The 12,074-nt window shown below is 51.3% G+C and overlaps 1 protein-coding gene across 2 annotated transcripts in view; it reads right to left on the bottom strand.

Annotated features, from left to right (window-relative positions):
* Nucleotides 1-12,074, bottom strand: part of fer1l4 (fer-1 like family member 4) — a 36,457-nt gene that overhangs the window by 4,386 nt on the left and 19,997 nt on the right. For both annotated transcript variants that reach the window (XM_069179581.1, XM_069179582.1), the window contains 17 exons: nucleotides 11,663-11,787; nucleotides 10,790-10,924; nucleotides 10,123-10,296; nucleotides 9,465-9,575; nucleotides 9,101-9,262; nucleotides 8,388-8,559; nucleotides 6,319-6,431; nucleotides 5,264-5,389; nucleotides 4,864-4,906; nucleotides 4,427-4,530; nucleotides 4,155-4,289; nucleotides 3,602-3,718; nucleotides 2,895-3,022; nucleotides 2,325-2,495; nucleotides 1,187-1,341; nucleotides 657-838; nucleotides 54-139 (listed from right to left, as the gene is read on the bottom strand). In XM_069179581.1, coding sequence (XP_069035682.1) covers nucleotides 54-139; nucleotides 657-838; nucleotides 1,187-1,341; nucleotides 2,325-2,495; nucleotides 2,895-3,022; nucleotides 3,602-3,718; nucleotides 4,155-4,289; nucleotides 4,427-4,530; nucleotides 4,864-4,906; nucleotides 5,264-5,389; nucleotides 6,319-6,431; nucleotides 8,388-8,559; nucleotides 9,101-9,262; nucleotides 9,465-9,575; nucleotides 10,123-10,296; nucleotides 10,790-10,924; nucleotides 11,663-11,787 — 2,239 coding nt within the window. The remainder of the gene's footprint in view (nucleotides 1-53; nucleotides 140-656; nucleotides 839-1,186; nucleotides 1,342-2,324; nucleotides 2,496-2,894; nucleotides 3,023-3,601; nucleotides 3,719-4,154; nucleotides 4,290-4,426; nucleotides 4,531-4,863; nucleotides 4,907-5,263; nucleotides 5,390-6,318; nucleotides 6,432-8,387; nucleotides 8,560-9,100; nucleotides 9,263-9,464; nucleotides 9,576-10,122; nucleotides 10,297-10,789; nucleotides 10,925-11,662; nucleotides 11,788-12,074) is intronic.

Here is a 12,074-nt window from a genome sequence, read left to right as displayed (position 1 = left end):
TCAGCTGACTGACACAGTGGAGTCTCAAAAGCCATCATTCGCGATTGGTTTACCTGATGGGGAGGCGGGGTTTGATATTGACAGGGGGCGGGGCCGGGACATCTACGGGAAACATGTCGATCCACATGTGAGCGTAACCCTGCAAGAAGCAACAGGGAGGAGCTTGCCAGAGTAATGGAGAAGGTGTCTCAACAGAATTAAACATAAAAACAGAGATCAGCTTTATTGAGAACATAGGTAAAATTGGGCTTTCAGCGACATATGGATTCAATCAGTGTCTTTTCAAAAGATCTCTCTCACCTGTGACAGGTGCAGTACAGTCATGGTGTTCTCCTTCACCTGTCACAGGTGAGTACAGTCATGGTGTTCTCTCTCACCTGTGACAGGTGAGTAAAGTCATGGTGTTCTCTCTCACCTGTGACAGGTGCAGTACGGTCGTTGTGTTCTCTCTCACCTGTGACAGGTGAGTACAGTCATGGTGTTCTCCTTCACCTGTCACAGGTGAGTAAAGTCATGGTGTTCTCTCTCACCTGTGACAGGTGAGTAAAGTCATGGTGTTCTCTCTCACCTGTAGCAGGTGAGTGCAGTCATGGTGTTCTCTCTCACCTGTGACAGGTGAGTACAGTCATGGTCCTCTGCACTATTTTCTCTCTCACCTGTGCCAGACCAGGTTTCTCGGCGTTGAGCAGTGAGCGGACCTCTACGTGCTCAGGCACCAGGTTGCAGGCGCCCTCACAGAACTCCCTCATCTCACCCCAGCGATGCAGCACACACAGGGCCTTGTGCTCGTCCAGCTCGTTCAGGTCCTCCTCTGTCTTCTTATTCTTCTTCACCAACTCTGCAGCCCATTAGAAAAACCGCTCTTTAAAATGAGATCTGACCCTTCACATGCCTTTCAAATATTTTCTTATAATGCATAGAAGAGTCATCATTCATGTACATCTTCCACATATATATTACATGTGTCCTGTGACACATTTTTTAGCTTCTAGTATGAAGAACCTCTTAGATGGTATATAAAATTGTTAGCTTGACTTTAAAGGAAGGGGTCTGCAACTTTTCTTGTTTAAAATACACATCTTTAGTGTCAGGATTCAACAATTGAACAAGCAACCTCACAATCGAGAAACGGTTGCTGATCAGCTCCTGTTATCCTAACACTGTTTAAGGAGACAAAAGAACAGACCTTCAGGAAAAGCCTCATTAGGGACTTTAAATATCTTGTTGAGGACTTTCACTTCTGACTCCCGGTATTCTGGAGAAGGGATACCATTCTTCCGGCACAGGTCAGCCAGGATGGCCGATGGCTTTTTTGAATCTCGCCACTGATTGTAACCTTCCCTGTGATGGAAGGGAGACACAGACTGAGTGCAGGCAAGAAACATTCATCCACATGCAAGCAGGACTTATCAATGTGCAATCAGTGTTTGGCAACATGCAAGCAGGACTCATCAATGTGTGATCAAGACTCTTCAGCATGTAACCAGGGCTTGTTAGTGTCCAATCAGAGCTCGTCAACATGCAATCAGCTTATCAACGTGCAAGCAGGGCTTGTCAACATGCAATCAGCTTATCAACGTGCAAGCAGGGCTCGTCAATGTACAAGCAGGGCTTGTCAACATGCAAGCAGGGCTTGTCAACATGCAATCAGCTTATCAACTTGCAAGCAGGGCTCATCAACATGGAATCAGCTCATCAACGTGCAAGCAGGGCTCGTCAACGTGCAAGTAGGACATGTGCAATCTGTTCTTGTCAATGAGCAATCAGGATTCATCTAGCCAGGATTATCAACATACAATCAATTCTCATCAACATGCAATCAGGGTTTGTCAGGGCACATCAGGGTGCAATCAGGGCTAGTCATCATGCAATCAGGGCTTGCCAATGTGAAAGCAGAGCAATAGTCTATTACTATTGTGGTCTGTGCCCAGGATAAACAACCATCCGCCTGCTGCAAGTGACAAACCCGCTTCTTGATGACAGTTTCCCATGGAATAATAATAGTAATTCCCAATCCTACCCTTGGAGGACTGGAATGTCTAGAGGGGTTTTGGGCCAGCTGTGCTGTCTAAAGCAACTCATTATTGGCTGAACTGAACCAGTTTAGCGGATTCTCAGGTGCTGTTGCTGACTTAGAATAAAAGAGACCTAGAAATCCTGCAGACACACTGGCCCTCCAGGACCAGGACTGGGGACCCGTGGCGCAGAAGGAACGTGCAAACAAAACCTGCGGCTGGCACGTGGGCCGAGGTTTCGCTATCCCGGGAGGTTTAGGAACCTCCAAGGAAGGCAGCGGACCACAACCTCCCCCCCGCCCCGCTCACTTGTCGTAGTAGAGAGCCAGGCCGCAGCCCGCCCTGTGCCAGCTGTAGAAGCGGTTCTCCAGGTCGATCCGGGTCTCCCCAATCATGTCGTCCGAGCCCACCAGGTCGTGATCGAACACGGCGAGGGTGAGCTCCGTCTCCAGGGGGAAGGACACCGTCAGCTCGAAGACCCTGGGGAGAAGTTGGGGAGCACGGGACCCCTCAGCCTGAGTGTGCCTGGAAATCCACTGGGATGTCTTGTGCACAGAAGCCAATCTACCAGCATCTGGACTGAGGAGTCCGGTTGCACACGTGACAGTGACATAGCTTGTGCCAAGTATTGCACTTCGGACAATTTCAAGATGGTTATTTTTTTTTATCCCTGCAAGTGCTTCAGAATTCTAACGCTTGGAAAAACAGAACATGAATTAATAACTGAATTGAAATGGAGAAGGAAGTATCTGTTTAGGGAACTGAAACAGGCAGCTAAATTTCCTCCAGTGACTGACAGACACCAGGCAAGGAGTGCAGGAGACCGACAGCTGCTGTACTGTATGTGAGCACGTGTGCTCCGCGTCCACATGGACTCACTCTCCAAACACGGGGTTCAGCTGCTTGGGGATGTAGCGTTCCTTGCTGTCCAGGTGCTGCTGGCCCACCTTCACCACCACATAGGGGTCTGCCTTGCCGTTGGGGTCTGTGGGAGCCAGGTTGGTGGCCTGGGGTTCGAATGCAAGACGTTAAAAAGTCATTATGGACCCCCCTGCCCCCTCCCCCCTCCCTTCAAACCTCACGGGATCATGACCCTCACGATGGCGAGCCGCAGAGACGTCGCTCTGTCACAGGCGGGTTTCGCCCCCCATGGGGATGAATAAAGTATTTTGGAAATGAGTAGAGTTGTACGTTGGTTTTTAAATCCTGGTAGCACCTTTCACGCCTGCCTTCCGGCCTGGAATCAAAGGTACGATTGTCTGGCAGTCTGCAAAGTTGTCTCGCTGCCGCAGCACGCTGGGGGTGAGGACTTTATATACCTGCTCCAAAATATACACTGCGGAGCCAATGGGTGTCTTTGCCCCTGGAGCCCGAAAGTAGTTGAGTGGGAGGAGTGACTCCCACTGGGGCTTGCACTGACAGGGGTGCAGGTAGTCACTGGGGTCACAGGGCACCCTACCCTGACTCAAACTCGCACGGCCGTAACCTGGAGACCCCTAAAATCAGATCTCGGGGTCACGGTGGGAACCCCAGTAAGCTAAGCAAGCCCTGCGTGCACATGTGCCGATTCGTGGCTCTGTGCTTACCTTCACCATGTACACCCTCACCAGGACCTTGATGGGCACGTTTTTGGGGATCCCTTTGGTAATCTGACATTCTGCATCCTCGTCTTCTTTTGAAATGGGATAAATCAAAAAGGAGCCCTGAAGAGTGAGAGACACAGCAAATACAGAGGTATTAAGACCAACCCCCCTTCAGTCACAGAACAATACCGCTGTGGGACAGAACAATGGCTTTTCAGGGATGGCTACCCCAGGGAATGTATAGTTAATCGCATAAATGTGGCTCTTTACTCCTCTGGATTACAGCTTGTTAACGCAGTAAAGTGTTTTCCTAGCTTTGACAGACTTCCAAAGGTTGTGTTTAAATTATTTGAATCCGAGACATCTGTGTTAGTCTAGACTAGGATTCCTTATGGATTTTCGTGGGTGTTTGTCCGATTCTCGGTCAGTCGATGGCTCTGAGCAGAGAGAGAGCATGAGGTCTGTTGGAGAAGAAGCTGCTGTCAGGGAGGCTGTGGACACTGAGAGGGGGATGTGGCTCTTCTGTGTGCTCAGACCAAAGTGCAGGATCGAGCACCTTGTACTTCCCCATGGTTCGCTCTTCCTCGTCTTCTTCCTCGTTCTCGCAGTTGGCCTTCCCTTTGAAGATGGGGAAAGTGTGCAGCCAGTCCATGAAGTCCTCGAACTCCTGCTCCAGCTCCGATTTGTAAAGCTGCAGACACACAAACACGCCACAGAGTTACCAGGCAGCAGGCTGAAGCCTGACCTTTGACCAGGCCAGTCCTTCAATTACTGCTCCTGGGCTCCCACTCGACCCTCCTCAGCCTGTCCCGCGGAGCGAAGACTCACCCTCAGGGTAGCTATCATCTTCCTCTTCGGTTTGGGGGGCTCCACCTCAATGATCACGTTGTCCTCCTCTGCGTCTATTGCAGCCAAGTTTAAATTTCCACCATCTGGAGAGGGAAACCGAAACCTCAGAACCTTTCCGGATGTCAGCAAAGTCAACTGATCAGCATTTTAATTTCTTTTCCAAAGGTCAGGGTAACAATGTTTTTTTTTGTCTTATGGTGAGAAATGGTGCACTGAATATTCTAAGTGGTGAGTATTCTGAATGATTCTGAATTATTGCTTTCCCACATCGACAATGTTCATCGAAAGATACCTAAGCCTTTTCCACAGGCAGCTTATGGAAGGGGTACCCAGTTTCCCTGTTTTTTAAATCAGGCTGAAGGGGTGCAATGCCTCTAAGAAATGTGGCCTGACTGCCTCAGCCCTGAAGACCATACCTCCTTCATTTTGTTCTTCATTTTCCTCGTCATCCTCTGCATTCTGTAATCACATGAGGCAGTGCACTGTAACAGTTATCAAGGCTGGAGAAAAACTACAAGAAATAAAACCTTTGAAAAGAGAAAGAAGAGCTCAAGCACGTATACTTGTTACTGAGAGAGAAATATTGTGCTCCCAGTTGTTGGCATTATACCTGACTTGGATTTCATACGTGAATGGGGAGTACTCTTCATTTTACAATTCCTGCTTTAGTGCTCTTTCACTCACCGAGTAGAGCAGGAACAGAAATAACTTGAAAAATGCTTTAAACCTCAGAACATTGCAAATGAAAACAAGCCTTGCCACCCATCTAGTCAAGGTGGTATTATGTCAGTCCTCCCATTGGCTGGCTTTTCCCACCTGGTTCTCCAACTCAGCCAATGAGGCGTAGTATTTCGACCACCAATCCAGCTCCTCCTTCTCCGGCTCCTCTTCCTCTAGTTCCTCCTCCTTCAGAATCTTCAGGGGAACTTTCTTCAGGGGAGCCTGGGGAAGACTTATAGCGTTGCACAGGATCCCCAATTTGCACAATCAACCAAAAGAACAGTTTTAGTGTCCTGCATGCTCAGCGACCCAGCACCTGGAACGTGCCTCTTTATAGTATACAAACACAGAAGCAGGTGTTCTTTGCCAATCAAACGCTGTACATTAAAACAAAGCAATAAAAGAAATCCTGAATCACACAGCAGTACAGACGCAAGAGCCAAATGTAAAAGCAGCAGGACAGTTTTACAGAAGGCCCCGTTGTGCATGTGATTGTTAACGCTCCCCAGGGGGCTTTATGGCAATGAGAAACTAGTGATTATCCGAACAGCAGCATGGGTTCCAGCAGGGCCTTCTGAAGCAAATCTACAGCTGCCGCTGAATGAAAGCTCTCCGAGAGAAAGCAGAGGCAGCTCTGAGGCTGGGGAGCAAACGGAAACTGTAGAAAACATCATGGGGCAGCTGGATGTTTTAAAAAAGCTTCCAGGCCAGTGAGATTTAAAAATCTGCCCTTAGGCATAATTTATTTGGCTTACACTTTTATCCACTGACTTTAGCAACTGACATTTGCACCCATCTACACAGACGGGTAATGTGCTGGTACAATTTAGGTGAAATGTCTTGGTCACAGATACAACAGCAGTGTCTCACCTGGGATTCAAACCCACAACCTTCCAGCTAGAAGCCTGGAGCATGAGGATGTCAGTGTGGAAATAGGTCATTAGGGTTACTTCAGTGATCCATAAAAAAAGATAACAGCTTCTAACTGAACCGAGTTGCTCAAGACTTGACTGAGAAGACTATGGGGAGCTGATAAGTATCCCAGGTCCTCAAAGGCACTGGCAGAGCCAGGCTGTGCAGATAGCAGCAGGGCGCGCGTGCTGACTCTCTGCTGGTCAGCCTGCACTGAGCCAGGACTCCGGCAGACTCACCGTCACCAGGTTGATGGGGTTGATGGGGATTTTGGTGTCTCTGACGGACAGCCCCTGCAGGTCCATGTTGATCATGGTGTTCAGAGGAGTCACCTTCTTCGGCGGTTTCCTTGCTGAGAGGAAAACACAACCAGGGTAACGTGAGAGTTTATCTCCTGAGCGGCCCTGCTCTTTTCATCCTTATTTGTGTTATGGCCCATTGAGTCCATACTTCTACAGTAAGTGTGGAAATGTATGAGGGGCTTACACGAAAATGTGGGCAAAACTATTTGTTTGACTTCACACCTACTGAAAAGTGCATTTTAAAACTGAAACATGACCTCATGTCCTCATCCACCCAGGAGTGGTGAAGGATTCTGGAATTACAGTCTTCGGACTACGGGGAATATGAACCAGGAGCCTGTTGTCTAAGGAAATCAAAGACAGAGCACACTTAACTTTTCTGTTGATTCTTCCCTGCTCTTTTTGTCTCTAAAAAGCTGGCATTGTAAGGTAAGGATAACGCCCAGTACCCTTTTTTTATGTCCAGGGTAATAGAATTGAAAAATGTCAACAATTCAAGTGTCCTGTGTATCAGGAGGAATCACCTGTTGTCACTGCAGTTTCAGGCAGGTGCTGGGTGACTCTAGGGGAGAAGTATCAAGTCATGTTTAGCCAGAGCTGCGTGGAGACACTGATTTTGTTGATGAGGTCATTCCTCTGCTGCTGTTGTTGAAATTTCGAAACTCTGTACCTCCTCATAGAACTCCTGCTATCCTGTATGTGCCCCGACATCCCCCCTCTCTCCAGGCTGACTTGAGCATAGGGACACTGGCTTTGGGGAATTTAAGTGATGCACACACAGACTGGGCCCCTGCTCTGTGGACCAGAGCTTGGCTTAGGAGATAGCCACTCACAAAGACCCTGCTGACAAAACAGTCCCTCTGTTCATTTATTCCTGGTGACAAAAAAACAAGCTGTTTTGCTCTCTGGGGCAGCGTTGCTGACTCTGCCCGGGCACAGTCACAGCGGCAGCGATGCAATTTTCCGTAGACAATGCGCTCCAAATTTCTCCAATTAATTCTCCATTGCTGGATTTTTCTGAAGCCCTGCACATGAAGTTTTCCTTGGTTTGGTTTGGTTCCGGAAAAAAAAAAAGGTACCACACATCTGTGCGGATCGACTGGCGCGATACAAGTGAAGTAAAACCGTGGAAACCAAAGGAGTGGGAGTTTTGCAGAAGTGTCGCACCGAAGCAGCGGAACACAGCTCGGCCGCTTCGGGAAACTCAAGAGACTGAGATGGATGAAGCGCGATAGGGCTTTAAAAATGAACGAACGAGAAAATAAACATGTAATGTTGTGATTAAAGCCACACTTTCTTCCCAAGGGGGGGGGGGGGGGGTGATCATCTGACCACACTAACTTTGAATGTAGTGTGAATTTGATTTAATCAGGAATTAAATCCAGTCACTCGCTAGTGATCTAGAGGCGCTGCAGTCCCTCTAGAGCCGCGCACACTGCGGGCTCCGCGGCGCGCTGCCGCCCTCCTCTGGACGCTCAGTGTAACTGCACCGTCTCCCCGCCCGGGATCACGCTACTGCTGCTGTGTGGGACTTGGCGTGCGTGCGTGCGAGTGTGTGTTTTTTTTCTTTGCGACATCTCAGTTTAATCTAGCCGAAGGACGTGCTTGCAACCTAGATGGTGTTTACAATCGGGTGGCCCGGTAGAACTGATCACAGGAATGTTTAAACGGGGCCACACGTGACACGTGTGTCACCTCCTCCTCTTCCTCCTGTTCGGCCAGGTGGTTGAGTCAACATTACTTCAGCGGGCATCGTTGTGCCCAGCGGAGGGTAAAGGGAGAGAAAACGCGGCGCTGAATTCGTGGCGCCTCTGGTTGCCCTGTCTGTCTCCTTGGGTGAGCAGTTCAAGGTTTCAGAGCAAGAGGAAAAGGGGTTCATTCTGGCCCTCTAATTGTTTAAAACGGGGCTCTTAGAGAGACGGACAGGCACACAGCCCACCTCAGCACTGTTCCCCCTGCCGGCTCCGTCACGCCGGAAGCCCCGCCCCCCCCGCCGGGCGGCTCACCCTCAGGCTCCTCCTCTTCCGCCTCCTCCTTCCACTCGTCCAGCTCCTTGGGGGCGAAGTGCATGAGGGTCTGGACCACGTGGGTGCCCACCAGGACCAGCCGGCCGAACGCGCGCCGCTCGAAGACGAAGATGGTGAGGGGGGGGTGCAGGTACACCAGCTCCGGAAGCTCCTGGGAGGAGGGGGGGTCAGTGGATTGGCAGACATGCCGCTTACCGGACACAACCAGCATCTTGGCTTACTGAAGGTGTTTTTTTATATTTTTTCCATCATTTTAAATTCTTTCTGTTCTGCAGGGCAGATGCTGGGTTAAAGGATTCCTTCTGTAGTTTATATTCTAAACTCTTTACCCCTGTCAGGGTCATTGGGGAAGCCGGGGTCTATCCCAGCAAGCCACAGGCGCAAGGCAGGATACATCCTGGGCAGGACGCCAGTCCACCACTGGGCAGACACACACACTCACACCAGGGCCAGTTTTCCCAGAAGCCAACTAGCATGTCTTTGTGGATGATAACCCGCTCAAACACATAGAGAACAGACACACTGCACTCAGACAGCACGCTGGGAGCTGAACCCAGGCCCCGGCTCCGTGAGGCAGCAACGCTAACCGCTGTGCCCCGGCGCCGCCCGTGTAGTTTCCATCTTGAACCCTGCCCATGCCGGCCCCTCCGCCTGCTCGCGCCGATCGGCCCGCGGTGTCTCGGGCAGCTCACCACGTCGAAGTGCTTGACGATCTGGCTGAAGTTGGGGTTGAGCTTGTAGCTCTGGATCTCCTCGGACTCGATCCTCTGCCCCGAGCACTCCATCCGGACCTGCGGGCGCTCCACCTCGAACAGGTTGACCCGCCTCAGGTCCCGCAGACCCCAGTACAGCACCTGAAAGCACAGCGCCGTTTCAGCCCCAGCCGGGCCCCTCGCCTGCGCTGTCCGTCGCTGAGCCGATCGGGCGACCCTCACCGGTCAACGCCCTGGGAGAGACCCCACTGGCGACACACCCAGAGCCTCCGGTCCCACGGCCATTTACGCCGTTCGGAGGAGTAAGGTACCCTGCTGGCCGACTCGGGCGGAGCTCGCTCACCTCGATCCTGAACTTCTTCAGCACGGGCCGGACTCCCTGGGGGATGATGTAATGCCTCTCCTCAGGCAGGTACTCGGGCTCCCTGGGGTCCACGTCCGCCGGGAGAGAGGGCTGATGGGAAAACAGGGAGAAGAGCAGGGGGTGATCTTCTCCACAGCTCCTGAATTGCAGCTCAAAAGAGCGATTTAACACCCTGCTGGCAAGACGCAGGTGATGTGCCCAGGTATGAAAGACAAGGTCTTGGGTGGCAAGTCTGGGGCGAGGGACAGACATGAATGTGCCCAGATGTACAGTATAGGGGGTACACATGGCACCTGTGCCGTACAGACCTCAGGAATTTGCAAAGAGCAGTCATTCTGTCTAGGAGCTGTAAAGCCTGCGCTACTGTGGAGAAAAGCAGTTATAAAACAAAAGCTTGCACTTCAAAATGTCAGGCAAAATCAGAAACCATCTGGTTTATTAAGGAGAAACTGCCCATGCAAGTCTGTGTACTCCACAAAATGAGCTCGCGTAACATCATTTTGGTTGTACGGACAGTAAACGGGAGAGTTTGTATCTGCACCACTGCCGTGATAAAGGTGTCTGAGCAATACGGACACCTCGACGGTTCGTGCACTGGTGTCACTGTCTCACTGGCCGGCCAGCAGGGGCCCCTCACCTCCCCGAAGCCGGAGTAGTCCAGCTCGATGAGCTCGAAGGCGGCCAGCAGCTCCCCTGCCTGCGCCTTGCCCTTGCTGATGTCGAAGAACTGCAGCGAGGGCTTCTTGTAGGGCTCCTCGGTGAACCGCAGCTCCGGGTCAGCGAAGGCTCGGCCGATGGACTCCGGGCTGCCCTGCGGACAGGGCGTCAGGCAGGTCAATAACAGGAGAGCAGTCCGGGCCCATTGACCTCAATTACCCCAGTGACCCCAGGGAGGATACTGAACAGGGGACTACAGTGAAAAAGAGGAGGGGTGGAAAAGCAGCAGTCTGGTAGAGTAGACCTCTGCATTTACAGTTCAGCTGGCAGACATGTATACCAGACAGTGCGTCGTGGGAAATGTGGACAATTCCGCTGTTTTGTCAAGTTAGGGCGGCACAGTAGGTTGATGCTTATGGGTTTTTTTATCTGAAAAAACAATCTTGAGATCGTATTTTGACAAATTCCATGCTTAAAAATGGCCGAATTTGTTCTGATATTTTTCTGGTTTTCTGTATGCTTTCTGAGCAATGCAACATGAATTTTGCTGAACAACTCTCACATTACAAGCACACAGCCAGGTGTCTTTCTTCCTTTCAAACCCGGCCATCTACTGTACCGGAAGAGCCGGTGATCACATGGCTTACAAACTTGTCATAGTCGTAGATGCTGATGATGATGACGGGGGGGTCGCTTCTCAGGTCCTCCTTACTGCCCTCCATCAGGATCGGGTCGAACAGCAGCAGCTCGTTCCAGGTCGGGGAGAGAGTCTCCTCTAACACCTGAGGCACACGGCGGCGAGAGAGGGGTGGGCAGTGAGCAGGAGAGGTTGACAGAGACGGACAACAAGGGAGGAGAGTGTAAGGAGACGAAAGAAAGGAGGAAGCGGGGGGTGGAGAGATATTGAAAGATAGATGAAGAAGTCAGAGAGAAAGTAAGAGGGTGACAGAGGTGCTTTAGAGCAGCATAATAATAAAATCATCGTCGTCGTCGTCATCATAGTCATGGGTAGTATGGTCTTGAGGTGGTTAGCGCCATTGCATCTAAGCGCTTGGGTCCTGAGTTTGGTCTCAGCCTGGTGTGTCCTCTGTGGAATCTGCATTCCTCCCAGTGCCATACCCAGAAACACGCAGGCTGGTTTACACTGCCCCATGACAGACTGGCATCCTGTCCAGGCTATATTCTGCCTCGCGCCCTTTGCCTGCCAGGTTAGCCTCTGACTCACTGGACCCCTGCGTCGGGCTAAGCGACTACTGAATCGGGATGTGGAATTGCCAACTCTTTTGTCTCCACACTCGGGGGAGAATGAGACTCGCAGAAATGCTCCTCCAACACGCCCATCTGCGGATCCGTCTGAGGTCTGAAGCAGGCAGGGGAGCGGAATCTGACGCGTCTCTCGCAGACGGCTCTGCAAGCCTCCAGCGCCCCGTCAGTCCCTGGAGTCAGCCGGGAGGACCCCCACCTGACAGGGGTGTACCTGCCACCCAAGAGCTGTGGCAGAGTCCGTAAGACAGACTCACCTTGGTCACCTGGCACTGAGTGGAGAAGACCACCTTGGCGAAGGGGTCGGAGAGCCCATTGTCGTCGGCGGCCAGGATGCCCCGCGCCTGGTACAGGTGGGCGCGCAGTTGGAAGTAGCGACTATCTGCGGGGACGAGACGGATAGGAGCTGAAAGACTCTCCACGCAGCTGTCTGCAGGATTTCCAGGATTCTCTGAAGCACCATCACTTAAAGAGCTGGGAAAAGCTGGCGAACTGGTCTAATTAAGCCTGATTGAAGATGTGAGCCCAGCTGGACTGGAAGCCCACAGATAAATCAATCCTCGGGAAGCAGAATTTGGGAGTTAACTCTGACCCCTATTTTAGCGATAACCTTTGTCCCAAAAAAGCAGCGTATGTTTGCAGCTGGCTGGAGCCATGAACATTCCATGT

This window comes from Lepisosteus oculatus, chromosome 16 (genome assembly GCF_040954835.1).
Source record: "Lepisosteus oculatus isolate fLepOcu1 chromosome 16, fLepOcu1.hap2, whole genome shotgun sequence".
Lineage (NCBI taxonomy): Eukaryota > Metazoa > Chordata > Actinopteri > Semionotiformes > Lepisosteidae > Lepisosteus > Lepisosteus oculatus.
The sequence above is the reverse complement of the archived record's forward strand: the minus strand, read 5'-3'. Positions and strand labels throughout refer to the sequence as shown.